The following is a 22586-nucleotide window of genomic DNA, read 5'->3' on the forward strand; positions in this document are numbered from 1 at the left end:
GATGACTGAGGAATCTGTAAACATAGTGGACTCAGGATTATTGAGAACTTAGAAGGATGAAGGGTGACCAGTTGACCCAAGCCATTTGCAGCTCAAGGGAAACTTGTGAAAGTAATGTGAACAAGTTGTGAACTAGATCCACAATTGAGCAGAATTGCGGACTTGTACACCACAATCTCACTCAATTGGGTTTTGAAATTATTGATTCCTGCGGTGTGAGTGTAATCATTAAGTCCAATCCAGATGAAACATATTGTAGTTTACAGCCGGCATACATACTGAGGCTTCTGCTAAAGATGTAAACTCAACAAAGTCCCACACTCGCCTCAAGCAAGGCTGAAGTGAGCAAGAGACTTACACCAAACTTGCACGCTCCATAACCTTGCGGTAGAGACTTTTGCAGGGAGCCTCCATCATTGGCTTTTATCTCATTCCACACCAAGGATTTTGGTATGGTCCAAAGAGAAAAAATATCTCTGGCACATATTGTACAAATTTTTAACAGACAAAACTGCTCCCTCATGAACAAAATTGCTACAAAGCTTTGGCTTCAATGGCAACTCCACATGTAAATCACACATGTAACTGCTGCAAATAGGAAGTGTTGGTGAGAATGGTTGGTTTTGTTATACCATTATTCACATAACAAGAGCCCTTTCCTAGGTGAAGAATTTGTGCAATATGTGTCTTACTCTGGCACATATTTCTTTCCATTGGACCATGGCTGAATCCTTGGTGTGGAAAAAAGATAAAGGGGATTGAAGGAAGCACCCTGCAAAACCCTTTACCCCAAGGTTATGGAGCATACAAGTTTGGTGTAAGTCCCTTGCTCAAGGCGGGCATGGGAATTTAAGTTTACTGAAGATGCAGCTCGCTCAAACTCATTAAATTCCTAACTTAACAAGGTCCCTCAGGCTCAACACCTGTCAATCAACAAGTTGAATCATGATGTTTTTTATGCATTGCTTAAAGTGCCTCCTGAGCCGTAGGCTATCAGACACTTTAACTACTTGTGCTCTGCTCTGGTAAAAATCCCTGTGGGGAAACAGACACATGCTGGCTGTCTAAGGTATTACAAGTGTTAATGGGGTACATGCGGTGGCACTAAAGGATGGTGTATACTGAATGATTGGATAAGGGGGTTGTGAGTTCTTAAACTTTCTTGAGGGGATTCCTCTTCTGTTATACCAATTGATGCTGGAAAAATTGGTGGAACATATTGTGGTGGTACTTTGGTTTTGATGTTTGTGCCTGTTGGATGATTGCAAAAAGTGGATGGTGATTTGGTAGCGGTTGGCAGGAAATCCTTCATGTGCTTGCTAAAAGGAGGTAAAGAAGATCCTCTCCGCCAAGAAGAGCTTAAGCCCTCAGGCCAAAAAGCTGACCTTTGGGGTAAGTCCCTCTGGTGAAGACATCCTAATTCAACTTGTTGATTGACAGGTGTTGAGCCTTGAGGGACTGTTTTAAGTTAGATTAAATTCCCTCCCTCACAAGGTGTGATGTTCCTTTGAGAGAGGGACCTGATTGGGTTTAATCAAATGCCTGTGTCCAATGGCAGATTGCAAATAGAGTCTATAGAGTCTATGTAAGAAAGGGCATGAGCTGCTACAACAGCATATGTATCACCTTACTTTAGGCGCTGTGATCTGGCTGTGAGGCCATGTTGAATCCGTCTTTGGCCATGGGATACTCAGGAAAGTTACCATCTTGCAGCATCAGGCAGGCCCTGGTATGGGCCAGCCCTTTTTGAGCTAGTTTGAGAGCTTGGAAGGTGTTCTCAATAACATGGATCATTCACAATTGAGCATGTCACCAAGAAGTGTAGAGCAAGAAAACAAACAAGTGTAAAGAAAAAACACCATAGCGAATAATTAAACATGAGAAAAAACTGTGAGAATTGATGAGTGTAAAGAAAACATAGAGAGGCAGGCTCAGCCCCAATCGGAACTGGAGCAGGGTCTTTGTCTCTGCATCAGGTTAGGGCTTAGATGGTGGGCTTGACATTGACCTAGCCTTGGATACGCTTGGGTACACTCAGCCAGACATGCAGTAATTATAAAAAAGAACCATGTAATATTTTAAGGATCCTATTTAAAGTAAACACAAACAAATACTTGTATATAATAACAAATTAGACATATAGGGTGCAAACTGTCAATTCCTATCTTAGTTCTTATTCAGTCATCATGTTTACTTCTCTTTATTTTTCTGTTTCTACATGATAATCAAAAGAAAGCACATCTATGGTTTAATATACAAATTGCACATGAATAACTTGTGAAGATGATACTTTGTGATTTTTTTCATCACTAGAGAATAGGTGGGCCCACCCGCGTACAGTTCCCAGTGTTAGTACTCCAATAACACCCGGGAATAAAGATTTGTTACATTTCAAGTTAAGATACACAGTTGGCATATTATTATGATCAAAAAGATTCCAATGCGGCCCCTAACACACATATTTTAGAATGCAGTACCCTTCACCGTGCTTGACTATTGTGGCAACCATCAAGCCCCACTTAATTGGGTAACTTTTCAAAAAAGATGGCACAAGTCACAAATATCACTCAATTCACAAATCAAGATATTTTTGGGGTCCTCTCCTTTAGGGCTATTCAAAAATATCCTCATAAGACTGATTTTCAAAGTTCTGGTATCTTTTGATTTTTGATGGTCAAGGGCACACCAAATGAAAATCAGATTGTTTGTTGTAATTACAGATTACCTGGTCCGTGGCTTCTTGTCTCTTGATGGTTGCCACTATACTTCAGCCAAATCACCTGTGCTTGTAAAAAGTTTAGGTATATCTACAATCCAGATTCAACACCAAAATGGTTCCTTGCTGCAGTATGGCATATTCTCAGCCTTCTGATTCCAGAGGAAGATATCAGCATAATATTGGTCTATTGATACATTGATCACTCATGCTCCAGGAACCCCTCAAATAACTTCTCAACAAAATGTTTGCCCACAGCTGGTCCAATTCTTTATAATGTGGCATTCTGGTTAAAAACTTCCCGTGTTTATGAGAAACAGCACAAGACAAGGAGATGAAAATGAATTGCGAAACAACAAACAACACTCTAACTTACAGATTATAACCAGCACTGTTCCAGGTGTTGTGAGCAATTGCAGGTGGAGTTGGCTTAACAATCACCATTTTCAAAGCCAATGTTCATGTCCCATTACCTCAAGATTTACCTAATCCATATTGCTCAGCCTCCTGAACCTCAAAACTTGTCTTTGTTCAACAACAAATGTTCTGGCAATGACCCAATGACTGGTGTTCCAACTCAGGTTTTGGGTGTGCGGATATTTTTTTAGGTGTTCCAAGGCCTGTTTCTCCTTGTTCTTTTTTGAAGCGAGGCACTTCTTATTGAGAAGAATGGCTAAAAGATCATGTTATTTTGTTATTCAATCATTGCAAGTCTAAACAAAGCCATCTAGTCATAGGCTACATCATCAGGGTTCCATGGATTCCCAGAGCCATCTACTACCAAAGCATTGACATTCAAGGGGAAAAGGGAATGGACAGAATTGATATCAGAAATCTCAAAATCAAAAAAGGGTACTTATAAGCTCATTGAAACCTGTATTCATTGGTAAAAGAATGGGATCAATGAGTGAATCATATGGAAAAAAGGTGCCAGTCTCAAATTGGTTGAGCTGATCATCAGGTCCCAAAAAACCTCTAGGAAAGTCCTCCAGACTGTCTTTGACAACTTTGATTTTTGTAACTGCACTGGGTTCCATAGGTTCAGTTTGAATTAGCAATGAGAGTCCAACCTGTGAAATCATAGTTAAATTAATATTGGTTATTTGTGATTGTCTTTGGTCTTTGCTGCCCCCAGGTCCAAAAACAAGCTTTTGACTTAGCCTGCATGGGCTACAAGACACTACCAGGATGAAGTGATTTTCCCAAGTAAAAAATGAATACATTTAGAGCAAAAAATGATTGAAAATGCAGTTGATCAGCATTAAATCAGCATTAAATCAGCATTATTCGGCATTAAATGAGCATTTTTGATTAAAAATGCATTAAATGTAATCATTTTTTCCTTGGGAAAATTACCTTTTGCTGGGAGTGAGATCAAGTACTTCATTGCAAAAGTATTGAGTTGAGTGGTTTGGAGAGTTGAATGTAGATTGAGCCAGTAATTAAGTGCACATTCATCTGAGAAGAAAGAAATCAGTTGCACTAGAAGTAGGACCAAAATAAAATGACAACAACTGACAAGTATTTTTACTAGGAAAAAGACCTGTCCCATTGAGGTAGAGTTGCACTTGATTCTTCAAATTATTACAGTCTGCCGTTGAGTATTCCCATAGTTGAGCTAATGTATCAACAATTTTCTTGACAACCTTAATTGAATACTCTTCCAATACAGCAATGCAATAATGTAGATTGGTTCATTGTGTCTTTGGCTTGTTTATCAATATATGAGAGACATTGTTTTCTAAAAATTTATATAGTTTGGCCAGACAGACACATTGATCTTGCTGATACATAAGTGGAAACCTAAGATATCCTTCCATATGTCACCAACAGAGGCTGTGACATGTTCTAGACAAGCCAATGTGTCAACTACTGGTTTGAGGAAGATTACAAGAGCTTTATTTGCAGTGAATTGGTTGTGAGTATGAGTGATGTTCCAAAATTTGGTTTGCATGCTTGCATTTGATATCAAGTGGTCATCAGCCATCTCAAAACATTTCAGACATCCCAGTTCATGCATATTCCTTCCTCCAAGAAGCTAAGTGTTTGCTAAAGAATGCGCATGAATTGAAGTAATTAACTATGTTTTTTTATTTGAATTTACAGCTTGTACCATAAGTGGATGACTGAGTATGTCCTTTGCAAGGTTGTTGAATGTGTGTAAGACACGTGCTAATCCAATAAAGTGTGGGTGAGCTTTGTTAATTAGAGACTAAAGTGTAGTAACAATTAAAGATCAAAGACAAATTCTAAAAGGCAAGGAATTGTCAAAAAGAAAAAGAAAAGTAATGACTCAAAAATTAACCACTGAAGATGGCAAGTCAGTAACAACTGCATTGATCTGATCCCAATTAATGTCAGATTGTGCCAGGGTTTCATTGAGTGCTGAGACCAAGTTTTCCAGAGGTGTGTTGATTCTGGTGAATGTCAAGTGCCTCAAAAACATGCTTGAACTCAGTTCCATGTGAGAGGATGACAGCATATACACTGTTACTTCCAAGATCAATCCAACCATCTAAAGATACTGTAAGACAACTATGTTGTTTAAGATCTTGGTGCATCTCAATTACACACCTTGTGCAAAGCTTGGGAATAATCCAAACCATCATCATATGTCTAGAGGGAGGCTTGTATGTGACATCCAAAACACACTTTGAAAGAGTTTGAAATACCTGTTATGGAGGAAAGAAAATGGAATATGACTTGTTATCAGAGACCTGAGATATTTGTACACTTTCTTGCTTTGTTCAATGAAGTGATGGTTGTTTTTCTTTGTAAAGTTCAGAGCAATCTTTTCTTCAGGAGGGACAACAGGAGCAACAGATCATGAAGTTTATGCTGGCTGTAGTGTCTTATTTTTGTTGTTGGTGCCGTTGTTGATTAGTGGCCAGTATTTGGATAACTTATTGGCTGGTATAAGTTTGCATTTGAAGCTCATGTGGGCCAGAAGATAAGAAGGCTTCCCATCCATTATCTGCTGACAATATTTTCATCAGGCCATCTGTCACCCCTTGGTTGAATCTTGTTCTTCAGACATCTTGAAGCCTATCCATTGTATTTTACAGCTGTTTCCAACTGGAATCCACATGTATTTTTTTGATGAACTTGGAGATCTCAAGTGCTGTGGCTTCAATTGTTTGTCTTCTGGAATTGTGGCTTTGCACTGAGGTAAGATGTTGGGCAGATCAGGATTGGTAGGTAGGAGGTTGTAATATATACAATGCCATCTTATATGTGCCCCCCAAAAGGTCTGCCAACCCCCATTTTTTGAAACATTCTGTGCAAAGCACTTTTTTTGTGCTGCTTCCACAATCTGAACTGTGGTACTTGTTTCATGAAATAGGTGTCCTCCTGAAATTAATTACCTGTGTACTCCCCAGAGTTAAATTGTATTGAGCTCATTCCCAATGTCTTCAAATCTGATTGTCAAAGGTCTCAAGTCTTAGCTATTAGTGGTAACCCCGTCAAAGAAATCACCAAGATTGCAAGTAAGACATTTGTTGGAAGTTCATTGTGTCTGCTTCACCATCATTGTGGCTTTAGTAAGTGATTCAAGCAATCATTGGACAGGTGATGAGCTTGTGGAAGAAGCTTGAATGTATCTTTGGCCATCAACAGGGTCTTTCTTCTTTTTTCATTGAATTCTCCTTGTCATTTAAGTTGTGGGTAAATTTCCTATTGAATGACTGAATTTGGGAAATGTGTCATGAAAAGAGGTTCTGCTTCTTGTAAAAATGTGCACAGAAAAGACAATACCCCAGATCCAAACATCTGAGGTATCCTTGCATACATCAGACTATGGGTCTGAAGAAATGATTGGAGGCTATTTATCCCCAAAAGAAACCTTGGATCAATTACTCAGAAAACTTGTCTGAGGTTGTTGCCATCCAAGGATACCTCAGATATGAAGATTTAAGGCATCTTTTTTGGCAGTGATTATGAACTGCAATGGAATCAATTGCCAATCTCCATATACAAATGAATCAAGAGAAACCCTTGATTTTGCTTTGTAAAAAAATTCCAAGGCAAATTCCACTGCACAAAGTAATGCAATAATGTCATAGAGGCATTTAAATCAGTCTAAAATGTTTTCTTTCTGCTTGTTCAAAAAAATATGAACTGCAATTTTATCAAGTGCAAATCTCTGGACACAAATCAATTGGGAAAGACTCTTAAAACTGGCAAATTCAAATGCAGAAAAAAATCAAAGGTCTCAAAGAGACATTTGAATCAGTCTAGATTGTCTTCCTTATGCTTGTTCAAAAGAAGATGGACTGCAATTTTAAAAAGTGCTGATCTCTGAAGATATATCATTTGGGAGAGAGTATTAAAAACCAAGGTAGATAGTTCACAAAGTGGTTTGGTTGACACTTTCAAGTGATTTGACACTCACAAGACAAGTTAAAACAAAAATAAAAAGAAAAAAACACAATCATATCTGACGCTCACAATACAATTCAAAGAGGCCAGAATACAGAAAAGAAAAGAAAATTGACTGTCAAGATGACATTGGGCTTAGTAAGTTCAAAGAAAAAGTTTCAATTTTGGTTTCTAAACTTACCTTGACATGGCCTTCACCATCCCCATTTTTATTCATTCTAGACTGCTTATACATTTACTCCAAGCTCTGTTCATGTTCAGCCTGTGCAGTAATCTCATTATTTTGGGTAGCCTGTGTGTTTTAAAAATGTTTCAGTGTGAATCAGGCCATCTGAGAATGGTGAGGACAAATTAATTACCTTCTCAGCTTGTGCCTACACCCTGACGGGGCTTGCAACTAAAAACAAGAGGCCAACCTCTGTTTTGGATTTCCAATCCTCCTGAACCCAGTCCCATATATTTCCATTGTCTAACAACTGATGGTTTACCTTTCTCTTTGGGAAGGAAGAGATTTTAGTGATATGTGCAGTTCAAACACTCAAAGTCTTCTTATCAAGTACCTCCTGGTTCAGTACTGCTCTGATGGATTGCTTTGAGTTGTCACTTGTTTCCCATTTTACACATTCATTCTTGAGTGCATCCAAGTGGAAGTCATCTGGATTCCATTTGATCTTGCAACCAAAGCACTTTATTTGCAAGAATCCTGATTTTGTTTTTGTTCTTAGGAACATACATTTCACAATCAAAATATACTTGGAGTCTGGGATCATGGTTGTCTGGGGTTTGTGTTGGTTTGGTTTTTGTGCTTTTTGAGTTCTCCTTCTGAGAAGAGTCAAAAGAAGTAACACGATTGATCAACAAAGATGAAGAACAGGAAATGTAGACATACATATCACATTTTGAATTTTTTTTGGAATCAGATGGGTCAGGAGACAATCAAATGGGATCCTGCATTGTATTCACAAAGATTGGGTTCACATGAGTTAAGTGGTTCATGTTTGGTGATCAGATGTGAGAATCAGGCATATGTTAGATGCAGGATATGGTGTTGCTGGCAGTTATGTCATGTGGGGGGGATAATGATCCACTCCTCCAAATGATCAAATTTAGGGTTGACTGGTCTAGCTGCGCGCAGCAGCTGTGGCAAAGTTCTGGCTCTGAATTTTTGATGCAACCGGGGAACCGTGCAACCGGGCCACAGGTGCCAACATTTTCAGTGTATGTAAGAGTGTTTTCATCGAAGTCTGATTCCCGTTTTAAACATCAACATATAAATCGATTTTCGGAGGTTTATTTGTTTGATGGAGTGGAGACCGCTTTGTTTGATCGAGTATTTGTTTGTGATCACTTCGTTGCAAGTAGCGGCGATCTGGCGGAGACTTGAACGGTGTTCACAATTAATCAAGATGGCTCGCTGAGAATATTTTGAAATGAAGCTATCGATCTCTTGAGCTGAGTTGTTTGGATTATCATTTTGATATATTTATTTTATTTTTCACTTTCTTTGACATATTTCAAGATCACCCTACCTTAACGCATTCTTTTGAATTCAATCAGGCTCCGGCGGAGGACAATCAATTTCTTTTCTATACAACTCTTATTCCAATCTTCAGTCTCTTTTTCAACAAGAACACTCCCTAGACAATTTTTGGTCTGAATCAGTAATTCCCCCGAACGCGGACATTTTTTCTACTTCGTCTTTTGACTCAAAACCACGCATATAGCACCTCAAGTTTAAGTTTTGAAAATTACAGTTGCTACTTTTGCCAACATACCAACACCACCGGCGCTCCGCGAAACATACCAAGAACCATTGGATTCGATTTTCAAGCCTCGATTTTTTCATTAGCCCTTATGCTTCCACTTAAAGCGCGAAGGGTTGGAGGTACAAGTTTTCAAGTGTTATTTTGGACGCTTTCACTTTTAAGTTTGAAATACGGGGCACTTCCAACACCTACTCCATCCATACTCGGAGATCTAACCACTGAAGCTGCACGTGGATCTAAATTGACAAGCTCAAGTAAACCTGCGCTAAACAGTAAGTGAATCCTTCATTTACAATTCACTTGAGTAGTAAAACTCGATCCTATGAGAAATCATCAAAGGTACTGTAATTGGTCTGAAGCTGACTTCTGATGTTTGTGTATAGATGCTGCACTAGGCCGTATCTCAACCAAAATCGAAAATGGTTTCAAACCGAGTGATCAAGGTCAGTGAAAACATTCTCATGTTTTCAAAAATGACTTGTACACCATATCTCATACAAAATTGCCCTTCAAAAACAATGTTCAAAAGGTGCCCATATCAGCGAGCTTAGATTCACAGCCGATCTTCCAGAACAACACTTGGAAAAATCTGCTGAAATTATTGGTAATGGTCACGTCAAATCCGTCAAGAGTTTTTACAATCCCAAATCTGAATCAGGCAAAGTGCCTCAAACTTCAGATGGTGAGCACAATTGCATTGATCATAATTTTTGACCGTACTACCCATCTTTCTATTGAAACAATTCTAACAGAGATTTCTGTAGTTTCTCATAATGCAGATAATTCCCAAGGTCAGATTTCTTTCCATGAAATCTATATGATTAATCCAAACCCAACTAGGAGTTATCGGGAACCTGATCTTTGTGGTATTGAACAGGTTTAAATCATGCGTCGGATTCAGATGCAGAAGATGGTGAGTGTACTTTCAAATTTAACATACTTCGATCTTGGTTATCTTCATTGAGATGATCTCATGATGTAAACAATACTAATCCAGCCTTTACATCACAGTCTTCTATGATGCACCAAGTGAATTCGTATCTGACGTACAGCCATTAGAACAATCACATGAAGGCTTAGTGGCTGTGAAAGTCTCTACCAGACCAGATGGAAAAGTGATTCCAGATGGTCGATCACCAGAAGGTCAGTTTTGAAATGATTATATCATCTTCCAAACATAAAATAGAATTTCACATTAAGTTCATATTATAAACAGGTTATACAAGGAACGGTATTCGAGTCACCATTAATGGTGGTCGATTTCAGGAAGATGGGACCATGAGCGCTAAATCCATAGCAGCAATGGAGAAGGAGCTGGCTAAAAAATTAGGAGGTCATAGTCTCAAAGGGGAATATCTCAGGATCATGAGCAGAAAGTTAAGTAACCTTAAAAAAGGAATCAAAACTTCACCAAAGGTCGAATCAAATCCACCACCGCCACCAACTGTAACTCAGGTTATGAAGGATGAAGTACCCCTGGTGAAGACAATTGAAGGGACTAAAAACAATGAGATTAAAGGATTTAAAAGTCAATTCAAAGCTAAAATGAGAAAGGTGATTGAGATCTTGAAAAAGTTTTCTAAGAAGATTTTGAACTTTTTTGGAATTTATAAATCCAAGTCAACAAAAGTTTCACCCGTTGATGAGGCTCCAAAGCTAGTAGATCCAACCCCACAACCTCCTAAAGCTGATCAGTTGGAAGATTTGAAAGAAAGAAAGGGACCTGAAATTGATACAAATCCCATCAATAACAAACATGAAACTGATCCAGAGATAATGAAGAAACTTGAACAAGATGCCGCAGGAGCTGCAGCCATTCAAAAATCAAGTTTACCACAATCTCATTTTATGACAGAGCTTTGGATTGATACAAATAAAGTTAAAGCTCAGGATCGTGGAAAGGTGCTTCGAGAAAACATTCGTAAACATGTTCCTCAAAAGGTCATCAAACAGATCTTCAAGGTCTTGAGAAGCTCTCCTCCTGCTAACTAAAAGCTATGAAATCTTGTAATGTTTTTTCGATACGTGGACATATCTTTGTATTATCCAGTCTTGTTTCTTCAGATTCTGAGAAAGACCTTCGCGGGCGGGGTGACCGTGGGTTGGTGGCCCGAGGAACTTTTCTTGCTTGCCCAAGAGTTCTTTGTTTCCCCGCTGTTTCTCACTTTCTCACTTATTCCTTTTCGGCTTTGTTTCTACTTTGCTTTACTATTCAAAATGTTGATATAATATACTAGAGCATCTTCCCTATGTAGGGCGGGAGGGACGGGTTTTTGAAATCATATATGTAGATTACCCTGTTAGAAGTGCTTTCAGCTCAAATCTTTGAGATTTGTGACTTTGAACTTTTGAGGTGTATGAGCGAGTAATGCGTGCAGAACCGTGAGGATGAGGATTTTCACAGTTTGTGCTCTCTCCCGAGGGGCCGAGTTTTCCCCCGGTCCTACGCTCTCACTCGGTCTCATCCACCGCATCTCGGGTCTCGATGGAACTCACCCATGACGTCGTTCCTTCGGCCACGGCCAGTTGCAATCATCTGGTTGTGATTCAGGTTTGTTTTCCTCATGGAAAGATCTTTTCGATTCGTCAAACATTACTGGATTGGATGGTGTGTGTCTTAAGACTTGTGTAAGGTCATCTTCGTGCACAAGATTGAATCGATTGATTTAACCTGGTAAGTAACCATGAGTTGTTTTGTCAAAATGATCAATTTGATTGATGTATATATCGCTTTACCACCGTTGCGATTGACATTATATTTTCCAGAGTAAAGTGCAGATGGCAAAAGTAAGGAAACATTCGGGATTATCCATCAATCACAATTCTACTTTTGTTGATAAGCCTGATTCGCTGTGCGGCACACGCGAAATCAATTCCCCACCAAATCATGGATGAATTGAAAGAGTGGAATCAGCCAATTCTGTTTAAATTCCGTAAAACCTTTCAAACCGATCCATTTGATAATAATCCTCAGTAAGTTAATTGACATCATGGATTTATAAGCTCAAGGTAACGAAATGAAAGCCGAGCGATAGAAATTTATTCGCATAACCGGAAATGAAAGTCTCGGTTGCTTGGAAAGTTGATCAGTGATAACTCAATCAAATCATCATGTCTCAGTTTATAAACCATCCGCTATCTGCTCTTTACCATCCTGTTGACCATCAAAATCATCGATACTTCGACTAATCTTTACATTCATCCATCACATTATCATGCCTTCCTGTAAACCTTTCCTCATATTTCCATCCCCCTTTACCTTCTTACCTCTTCCTCTCACAAAGCCTATATCGGCTTTTGAACTGATCTCTTGAATTGGTTACATTATCACATTTCTCTAGGTGGTTGCCCAGATGTCAAGCTCGAGAGTGGCGAAACCCGTGCCTGCTGTTGCGCCGTAAGTCTCATCTTTATATCACTCCAAAGTCGATCACATGATTCTCATGATTGAATTGTTATAGCCTTGCTCCGATGGAAACCTTGCCGGATGTTCTTGTAACAAAGAAACTGGTTGTGCTTGCCCTTCAACCACCGAGTCAGTATCGAATCCTCTATTCATCAACTTCGGTTATCTCGCGGTTTGCCAACCTTATATCCACTGATTTTCGTCTTCTCTTCGCAAATCAGTGACCCAGAAGTAAGCGCCAAGAAATGCGTTTGTCCACCTGGTACCTGTAAATGCGCCAACTGTGCGTGTAAAAAGGCTGAGAACCAGGAGCCTGCGGTTGCCGGCCAAAAAAGCTGTTGCTCTTGATTCCTTCTCGCTTCGCTCCTTTTTCGAACGTGAACTCGTAGCTCATCTCTTGACCGAATGTCATCAACTCGTTCTCGAATTGCATTCACACTTGTGACTCTTTATTTCATTTCGACCTATGCTTTTTCAGAGGCCTATAGTTCCTCTTAAAATACTCCCATGCGACTATGTTATTCAAATTCTCATCTTCTGTCTGCAAAGATGCCTTCAATTTATCCGATTCCAATCTCCAGAGTTGGGTGCTGAGGTGGGAACCAGATCAAGATGTGCCATTACCAATGGATATTCCAGATGTCTTTGATTTTCTTTTTGGGTTTGCTTTCGTTTTCTGGCCCTTTTGATTACTTATCACTCATTCAAGTGGTATCTTGAGGAATCAGTTACTCTTGACCTTGAGCAGGATCACGTCCAATTTCTTTATGACCGGTGCAAATAGACTGAAGCGCACATTTTCAAGCCTGAAAGGTCCTCACACTGAGGATCCCAGCACATCTAATCACAGATACATTCAGCTGCAGTGTAACTCGAGTGCTTGGTTCGATACAGCGAGTTTCATCTGGTCCAAGTAAACTGATTGTCAGGTATGAGACTCAAGAAATCATCTTGGGAAGTATCTAATGCTAGAGTCTTTTTGCGTTGCAATAGCACGTGTGATTCAAGAACCTTCAGAAAGATGCATATTCTCACTTTTCGAGCATCTCTCCTACCGCATAATACCTAAATAGATAATCCTGATTTCATAATTGACCGGATCATTCACTTCAAGAGACATCCTCAGAATCACGCCGCTGGTTGAAGTGTTAGGGCATTCCGCACGAGCAATTTGATCGACGACCGGCCAGATATGCTTAGACTCGCAAGAGATTACATCCTTAGGCCTTTTTGATCTTCACCGGAAATGAAAACTCAGATTCGAAAAGTCTGTGCACAGGCCGGGGAAATGATTCAGTCAGAAGGCTCATGTTCGATACTCTTGAGCAGGAATAATCAACAACAGCATTCAGGAAGGAGAGGATAAGAGATTGATTGTGCCTTCTTGAAACGCTCGTACCTTATGCCATGGGACGCTCGATCAAGGCGGAAAAGATGACCTCAATAGATAAATACGCTGTATCATGAACATCTATAATTCGTAACATGACCATATGTCAACATTTGGCCACTGCTGATCCGAATTGCTGAATTGCGAGGAATGTGGGGCTCATCAGTCCATCAGCCAATCTCATCGTGAATCATATAAATAGAGCCCTTCTCGCTGCCATCACTGAGTGCGCTTCTCATCAATCCTCTCTTAACACAACGCACACACTTACAACTAAACAAACTGCCCGCTTATTTCTCGGAATTCTCCCACTTTTCCAAACTTTTGATAGTTCCAAATACCAATACTTATACTTACCCCTATTTTCAATCCGATTGCAAAATGAATCAGTCAACTACTCAATCCACTACTCGTGCCAAACTCGCCTCAGCTTTGGGCAAGCTAGCTTCAAAGTCTCGAAGAACCAATGCAAAAGCAGGACCGTCTAACACTGAGGTGAGCTTGAACTCCATTCGTGACTGTCTTACAGTTTCAGCCGTTCTAAGAAGGCCAATCTATTTTCTCTTTTCATCCTTAGGTCGAACAGGAGTTCAAGGCAGGTCCATGGGGCATGGATGAAGTGGATGTAAGCGTTTACCTTTTGCTTCTGAAACAATACACTTGTCTGAATCATTCTGTATTGATTTGGATAGGCAACACCTGTTCTAGGTTACCCTATGTCATCTACCCTGAAGGTATTCAATGCACAAAGATCCGTATGTATATTCTTCTTTCATTTATATTCAACAATTAGTTCTGACCTTAAAGTCGTTCTCATTGTTGGCATCTTTGCCCTCTTTCAGAGCAAGGTCCCTATCAGAGAGCCAGCTGGGTTTCCAATTAACCAGAACTTCTCTCAGCGCATAATACACCAATATTCCGATGAGGAGGCCAATGAAGCCGTCTTCTTGACTCCCTACATGAGGCCTAGTAGTGCTGTTAGTCGACCGTCTTTGCTCACCTCTTACTCTGCCTTTACTGATACCCTACTATGCTTATTCAAAGTTTCCGAGCATGCCTTTATCACCCGAGGAAGCGACAGATGTCCCACCCCAGGGTTCAACATCTCATCAACGTGTTATGCCTAGCTTCAAACTGGGACGAAAGATTCGCGAGCTTTCAAATTGGCGTAACTCTGGCAAGCAAGTCGAGGTTGAGTCAAAAATACCAACCGAAGAAGTGATGCCGGTTAGTCATTTATTCCCCTACTTTTACTATTCGTCTATAACTGACTAACTCCTTTCCGAGCGTCACAATTGTTTGATAATGTAGAAGGGGATCCCAGAAGTTCCGCGCGTGGATTTGTCATCGTTGGGGGAATCGCCGCTAAGAGGCGAACCTACACAGAACCGTCGATCCAAGGCCTGGTCTCCTCGAACCCCATTCAAGTCACCGGGTCATCTCACCAGCTTGATAACTCCTGGGCTATCACATTCTTTGGTAACCCCGACGACTGTCGAAAATCTTCCGACTCCATCTAGCTCCGCTGATATGATAGCTTCGGAAGACGAGACTTACTTCACAAGTCCAATATCTCATGAGTTTGTTAACTTTAGTTACGGTCCACGATATGTTGTACCTCCTTTTGGTGGAATGTTGGATGAACATTCATATTTTCCTGATCAACTTGAAAGTGTACTACAACCACCACCAACGGACTCAACAGGTCCAGTCCGAAGTACAAGACATGGTCAAGTTCGTCGACCACCAGGATTGGAGATGATGGACACATTAGATTTCCTTTCACAACTTTGTGAAAGACCGGGTGTTTTAGCCGGAGATGGTGAAAGTATGTTGGATAGAGAAAGTCTTTTGGATAATGATGCTTTAATGGACCCACTTCATCAATCCTGTTGATCAATCTCAATAGATTCTCGTGCTTCTATTTCCCTCTCGACAATGCGAATGTTAGTTGCGTATGATCCCTTCCTGTACGTACCAAATATCTGCAATGCTGTGTGCAACTTTTCGTTCCAAGCTATCATTACCATCATCTTGATTATGTTTCTTTTTCATTCATGTAGTAATCTTTTTGCTTATCACTTTCTTGACATCGTAACTTGCGGTCGTTTGAGACAGCCTGAGACTTGTCTAAATTAATATATTCACTTTACTCAATCAGACATTACTGATTTTGATGATAAGCATTTTATCAGATTTTATCGCATCTGCTTTTGTATAAGATGTGCTACGCAGTTTGGGCATCTGAATTTAATTCCGATGCCCAAGACATTCTTGAACTAGAAGGGATGAGGTTGAGCAAAGAAGGAAAGATGAGTTCAAAGATCCCCAAAGCTGGTGGTTGGGCAACCCTCACTTCTTTCTCGACGCCCGGAGCGCGGGAAATGTAAGACTTGCCCCGACCCCGCCCGCCCCTCGAGATCCCCGTTCAGATCGCAGGAGTTCGAATTATACAGGTCCTTCGGGGCCAGAGTCCACTGAAACTCGGGATCGGGGCGAACTTGAGGCCCCAGAGTTTGCAAGCACCAGTATTTCATCAAATCCACTTCTTCTCTCATATGGTAATCTCTCGGGTTGGGTGTCACACGGGGGTTGTGTGGGTAAGGACATTTCATGTCATCAGTCTATATTTTGTCAAGCCTCAGTTTGTCCTAGACTAACCCAAAGTCTCGTTTGACGGAAACTCTAGGTTGTTTGGGGGGGGCCCCTTAGCCGGTGGTGGCTAAGGGGGGTAGGACTACCGGGCCGGGTAGATGGGGGAGCTCTTCCCCTCGACTCGGGCCATAGGCCTGAGCCTGAGAAACCCCATCTACTATGGGCCGGGTCGAGTCCAAGACCCCAAACAAGACACTCAGGGACAAATAGGCAAGTCGCATTCATTACGTAATACGAAGTTGTTCTAGTAACAGGCGAGTCTCCTCCAACTCTCGGTCGCTGTATTTCCTCAGATAGAGCTGATACGCCTTCGATCGCCAGCGGCCGATTGCGACGATGTCCTCGATGCAAACCCCCAGGTTCCAACGCAGGGAGGCGCCACCCACACGAAAGGAATGACCCGTGAGCTTTGACTCCGTCGAAGACTTCCAGACCAGAGAAAAGATAGCTTGTCCTCTAGGCTTAGTGAGGGTTCGGCGAGATTTGTTTTTGCCGACTGGGTAGGAGAAGAGAGCGTCATCCTCGGTAGCCTGAGTGCAGTCGATCAGGCGGCGGAGGGCGCTAACAGGGTCCAGTAGAGAAGTTTGCTTTCGTAAGTGAATTTCTTGGACCTCTCCAACTGCCGCTGTCTTGGCTGCTCTAATCCGGATCGTTGCGTATTCGCCCTTTGGATCCCAGACTATATCCTTAACCCTCACTTGGTCAGACGTATTTGGGCGTTTGAGAAGCTCTCCTAGGCGAGCCATGCCCCAGAACGCAACGAGGGCCACCGTGTAGGCCACCTGATTCTCCAAGTTGCTTCCAGTCAGAGCTTCTAAGAGCGTGAAGATATGAGCGACTAGGACGGGATCTTTCGGAACTTTCTCACGTCCAGCGAGGTCCAATTTCTTGGCGGTCGTCAGTAGCAATTCCACCCTCGGTGTTGCTTCGTGTGGGTAGTGGCAGTCGTGGTACAGATGCCACGCTTTGATTCCAGACAGGTAAGTACGGATCGTAGTCGACTTGATCGGTGTCGTTGCTGAGTCCGATAAGTCACCAGGTATTTTAGGACCAGCCCACAGAACGAACTGATATAAATACTCCGGACGGATTGGTAGGAGTGCTTCCCGGTTTAAGCCAAAGGTTTCTGCGAAGGTAACCAGCTTCGACACACCCGCGTTATAGTGCTTAATCGTGGTTGTTGCCCAGCTGCCATAAAGGATGTAGGCTTTCACCGGGTCGTAGGTTACTGTCTCGGTTCTCCCCCTTAGAAACTCCATTTATACTGATTTGAAGACGTGAACAGGAAAGAACGGAATACGCAAGGAAAGGACTGTAGAAACAGAGGAGGATGCGAAGTCTTTGGGAGCACTACTCGCACGGCAGAGAGCGTCACGGGCAAAGGGATTCTCTGGTACGTAGAGACAATCAATGTATTTCATTTCAACCGATCGGGTAAATTTGTGGCCACGGACTGTTTCTGAAACACTTGTTTCAATACAGGTTCTAAGTCGATCGGGACCTCAATCTCAACTGCATCCTCCCGGGGAAGAATCTTCCCAATCCCTCTTGACAGCTCGTCGGCGTCATTGTTGGCCGACGCCACTCTCTCAGCCACTATGTCACAGTGCAGTTCTACCATCAGACGCTGGATTTTCTTCCATTCTTCGTTTACCGCCCGATCTCGAGAACGATGTTTCAATACCACATATTCGGATGTAGTGTTATCAGTCAGTACTTTAAACTTCTTTCCTTCGACTCTATGAAGTTTGCTGACTACCATCAAACCTAGACGTATCGTGGCGGTCTCGGCCCAAGCTATACCGCCCTTCTCTGACAACCTTAGGTGAGTTTTCCAGCCCGCTTTGAATTTAAATTGGGCTCAGCGGTTACCGACGAAAATTCCAATCCCAAAGGATGTCGCGGCATCGCCAACCCACCCCACATCAGAAGTGTCAACGTCAGGTACAAACCTTCTGGCCTCGAAGGAATCCAACGTAACCTTCCATTCTGTCAGATCGATTCTAACGTCCTCAGGGATTTTCCGCTTTGCTGACTGCACCTTCCACTCTGCCTTCCACTTGTATAGGCACGGCATATAGCAGCGTAAGTTTGGCACTATATAAGTTGTATGGACTAGTCTCCCTACAAATTGGTCTGTTTCTTTGAAAGTAAACGCTTCTCCTGGTGTTAAGAAATGGTTTAGCTGTGCCATACGCTCCTCGAACTTCTTGGCCGGTAATCGCACGGTGCGTTCTGCGGCGTTCCAAATAAATCCAATATAGCGTTGCTCGTCGCCGAACTCATGTACCTTATCTTGGTTTGATGTTACGCCCATTGAGTTACTCAAGGCTACCACGTCGGCAATTGTTGTCCCATTGTCGATGTCTTTAATCAAGAGATTATCATCGACCCAACGCATCGCTCCGCACAACTTGAATTTGATTTGAATAATCTTCTTCCATAAATCCGCGGGTCTACCAAACACCCCGCAACCAGCAACACCGCCGAACTGCACACGTGAGTCTAACCACAAACGGTTTTCCAAATCCATTATAAACAGGTAACGCCATTGACTAGGATGTATCGGAATTTGACGATAGGCCTTCGCCCAGTCGAAAATGGCTAACAGAAACCTTCCTTTCTTGGTACGAAAGAATCTTGCCAGGACCTTAAAGTCATCCCATTGAGTTTCGAAATCCTTTTTATTCACAAAACTGTTTACAGAAGGCGTCTGTTCGTTATCAGTTGGGTAGGACATATTATTTATTACCCTGAAGGACCCATCCCCATTAACAACGCTTCCCATAGGGCTCGAGCGAAAGAAACCGATCTTCCTAAAGACTTCCTCGTGGGTAAATGGACCGAAGATACGGCCCTCCTTGTGTTCCCTCGCTAACGTATTACGAATTTTCTCTGCCGCCGCCTGCGCAGACTGGTGATTTTCCGGTGTAAACCACCTCCTAAAACCTAGAGTGTGGTTTGGTATACCTTGGTGGTATCCATGGATTAAACCTGCAATCACATCTTCGGCTTCCTCCTGCACGCCACATTCTTTGGCTAAAAGTCTCCACCTGGATATTGCCATACCGCATGTCACCTTCTCGCCTGGCCACCTGGGATCGAAGGAAGCACCTGAGTTGCTATAGATTTTCAAGAGATCCGCGTTCACTACGGAATTGTCAGGTCGAATGACCTCTGGAGGGACTTGGACTGGAAGCTTCGCTTCCTCCTCAACCTCACTAGGCTCTCTAGGTGAGGCAACTCTCCTCCGTTTCTCACTAAATTCAGGCAAGAAGGCAAACTCAAGTTAGATACTGATCCAAGAAGTGGCGATGTCTTATTTCATCATCGCTAAATAGGCATCCAGACAGATAGTGACAAGTGTGGCGTAGATAAAGGTCCTAACACCTTCGGCGGGAACAACCCAACAAGTAGGAGGTGTACACATAGGTCTGCCAGGCTGCAACACATGGGCGGATTGGGACGCACACATACAAAGTGCGTATCTCCCTCCGTATAGGACAGAAAAAGGGACAGCGAGGTACAACAACCGAGAGCGTTAAACTCGAGGCTTACTTTGCCTTTCCAGCAGCATTGGAGTTATCTCTGTCATCACCCCGACGATCTTCACGGCCGCTATCTCTACGCCAAGCTTCTCCGCCATTGAATCGACGCCTCTGAGGGCTACGATCTCTGAAGTTGCGGCTGCCGTTCCAGCTGCCACGACGACTTCTGGAGCGCTGGTTCTTATAATCGTTTCTTCTATCATCATTGGTGTTGGAGGAGGAACCACCTGGGCCTTCGTAGACAGGTAAGCTCGAGAAGTTGTTGTGGTTAGAGAAACTCTGCGAACGAGCAGTTGGCTTATTGAAGGAGTTTCCGCCGTAGGAGTTAGTCCCGCTGTCAAGCCCGGTGATAGGATCGATGGAAGCTTTGATTTCACCATCGGCATAGGGATTTATCTCCCGAAAGGCTGGTAAGAAGTCTTTCATGCGTTCAGTTTCGCGTGCCGCCTCACGTTCTAGGCGGGCATCTCGAATAGCGGGGTTAGCTACGGATCCGTCTGCGAGTCTGAAGGTCATGATGGCCGTTCGAACAGCTAGGTCGTATCTGAAGGCGACTGGCCAGTTGGAGTTTTCGCGTTTGATAGCGAAGACGTTATCCTTATGAACCCTGAACTTAGTCGCTAACTCTGTCCACTTATAATGCTCCAAGTACGCAATGAAGCAATCGAAGGCTACCACCCATTCGCCAAAGGTCATCTTCCATTCAAGGGGAACGGTGAGCCCGATGTAAGTGTCCGCTAACTTCTCTTTTACTGAACGGCTACGAATAGATTGTTGAAGGAGATCTTGTCTTAACCATTGCGGATTAAACACAGTTAAGGGGATGTAGGCGTTAAGGGCAGCCATCTTCGGGGCGAAATATTTCGGGAGGGCGACGAGACCATGGGCCTCTATCCCTTCATCGCTGAATTTGACCACGTTAGTGGAGGTGGTTTTCGTGGGCTCTGGATCATCCTCTTCTGTGGTAAGGTCGAAGGGTCCCAAGGACGACGTGATGGGACGTTTACGAGACTGCTCTGTTTGGGAGGGCGTGGTGTTGGCCTCTGCAGATGGAGCGGTGGTCACTGCATTTGGCGTTGGCACAGCCAAGGGTGCAGCCGAAGCAGCATTCGCGGGTCGACTCGAAGCGCCGTCATTAGAGGGTTCGGGCCTGATGCCTGTAGGTGAATCGGTGACCAGACTGTCTTTCTCATTCGATTTGCTGACTTCTGTTGATGTAACACTTGGACCTATTTGGACCAGGCTATAACCTTTAGATTGCAACCAGGATTTGATTGCGTCAGGTGAACACTCTTCGATTCGAGACAGGATGGTGTTTGTGCCTGCCATAAACTTGGCTTGAACGGCTTGGCTAGTAGTTCCGGTCACTACATGTATCACCAGATTTGGACGGACCCAAGGTTAGTACTGTCCTGCAAAACGTCTGCGCGCCGTCTCATGAGGAGGCATCACGTTATAGGCATGGCATCACATCGAGTGGCTTCGCATCAAGCGGCATCAACTAGTGGGTAAAGGAGCTCGACGCTTACATTGTGCATTGCTCATCACAGTTTTATTCACGATCTCAGGTGCAATCAGAGCGGAGGGTGTAGCAGTCGCAGCCGTGACCGCTTGAATGCTTGGTGCCTGCGTAGTGTTTGACACTTGGGTTGGAGGCTGTGGATTAGGTGCCAAGTTGCTGCCTTGCGCACCTGGAGCGCTCGCCTGAGCGCCAGCGGACGTCCCTTTAGGTGGTTCGGGTGCCACACCTCCTGAGGCTAGGGTTCCTGGAGCGGAAGGTGGGTCTGAACTGCTGCCTCCTCCGGCGTTGCCTACGGTTGCCGTTTGCGACAATTGGGTGCTACCAGCATTAGGAGCTGAGCTGGTCCCGGGGTTTGCGTCCTTCAAGGCTCCCGATGGCGAGGGACCTTTCTTTCCGGTGGTTTTTCCTTTGCGCCCTTGGCCTGACGCCCCGTTGGTGGAGGAAGTAGGAGCTGTTCCGGTGTTGGTTTGAGGCGTGCTGTCGTCAGGGCTGGCGTCCTTGTCCTGTATCTCAGGAGGTGAATTGGAACCCCCACGCAATCTATCGCTAGTTCTCTTGATTTGAGTGTCGAACTGATCAATATCTTTGGGGTTGGACATCTTTCTTGATGGTAATTTTATGAGTATAAGGTAGAACTAACTGCGGATGACTTAAACTACGCTTGCTGGGTAATATTGATCTAAGTTTGACAAAAAAGATTTCGAGTGAAATAGACTCTGAGAAGCAGAGTGGAGAGATAGCGAGAGAGGTGAGGATAAGCGCGTGGGAGAACTTGGGGAAAGAATAGTTGGCGATAATCAGAAAGGAGTCAATGGAAATTTTTCCATTGGACCCTGATTATATGCGTCCAACCATGTACGGCTATCCCTCGGTATAGGGATAGTCACGTGTCTTGCCCTAAGTTACCTATATGCTTATCCGTGGAAATCGATGGTACCGTCGTGCCTTTGGGTACCATCTACCATTCAACAAAACCGTCTTGTTTTTGTCAAGTAGGGTATTTCATCCCCTCTGATCCTCATCAAAACTCACTCAAAATCTCATACTTGAGTATCTTACACTTGTGATCAATTTTTACTTTGTTATCATTGCCAAGACTGTTTAAGCAAATCTTGATCCTGAGCTTCCTGGTGTTCCAAGATTATGTGATACCATTACACATCAATCAGGGTAAATAGGGTTCAAGAAGATAATTAAAGATAA

At 42.9% G+C, this 22586-nt stretch overlaps 4 protein-coding genes across 4 annotated transcripts; 3 read left to right on the forward strand and 1 right to left on the reverse strand.

Moving 5' to 3' along the window:
* Positions 1–8697: 8697 nt before the first annotated feature.
* MELLADRAFT_78540 (uncharacterized protein) lies at positions 8698–10854 on the forward strand (the record flags this gene model as incomplete). The annotated part of the gene is made up of 7 exons (XM_007413117.1): positions 8698–9134; positions 9246–9305; positions 9392–9544; positions 9627–9653; positions 9740–9775; positions 9874–10005; positions 10079–10854. 7 exons carry the CDS (start codon positions 8951–8953, stop codon positions 10852–10854), a joined length of 1368 nt encoding a protein of 455 aa, XP_007413179.1.
* Positions 10855–12077: 1223 nt separating this feature from the next.
* MELLADRAFT_90098 (uncharacterized protein) lies at positions 12078–12616 on the forward strand (the record flags this gene model as incomplete). Its single annotated transcript, XM_007413118.1, has 4 exons — positions 12078–12087; positions 12204–12259; positions 12324–12397; positions 12490–12616. The coding sequence occupies 4 exons, from the start codon at positions 12078–12080 to the stop codon at positions 12614–12616; spliced, it is 267 nt and encodes an 88-aa protein (XP_007413180.1).
* A 1423-nt stretch (positions 12617–14039) lies between these two features.
* On the forward strand, positions 14040–15554 carry MELLADRAFT_90099 (uncharacterized protein; the record flags this gene model as incomplete). The annotated part of the gene is made up of 6 exons (XM_007413119.1): positions 14040–14153; positions 14236–14283; positions 14351–14413; positions 14501–14635; positions 14703–14885; positions 14973–15554. 6 exons carry the CDS (start codon positions 14040–14042, stop codon positions 15552–15554), a joined length of 1125 nt encoding a protein of 374 aa, XP_007413181.1.
* Positions 15555–19867: 4313 nt separating this feature from the next.
* MELLADRAFT_65501 (uncharacterized protein) lies at positions 19868–21982 on the reverse strand (the record flags this gene model as incomplete). The annotated part of the gene is made up of 3 exons (XM_007413283.1): positions 19868–20140; positions 20615–21228; positions 21391–21982. The coding sequence occupies 3 exons, from the start codon at positions 21980–21982 to the stop codon at positions 19868–19870; spliced, it is 1479 nt and encodes a 492-aa protein (XP_007413345.1).
* Between the last annotated feature and the right edge of the window lie 604 nt (positions 21983–22586).

Source organism: Melampsora larici-populina (genome assembly GCF_000204055.1).
Source record: "Melampsora larici-populina 98AG31 unplaced genomic scaffold MELLAscaffold_35, whole genome shotgun sequence".
NCBI classification, from domain to species: Eukaryota; Fungi; Basidiomycota; class Pucciniomycetes; order Pucciniales; family Melampsoraceae; genus Melampsora; species Melampsora laricis-populina.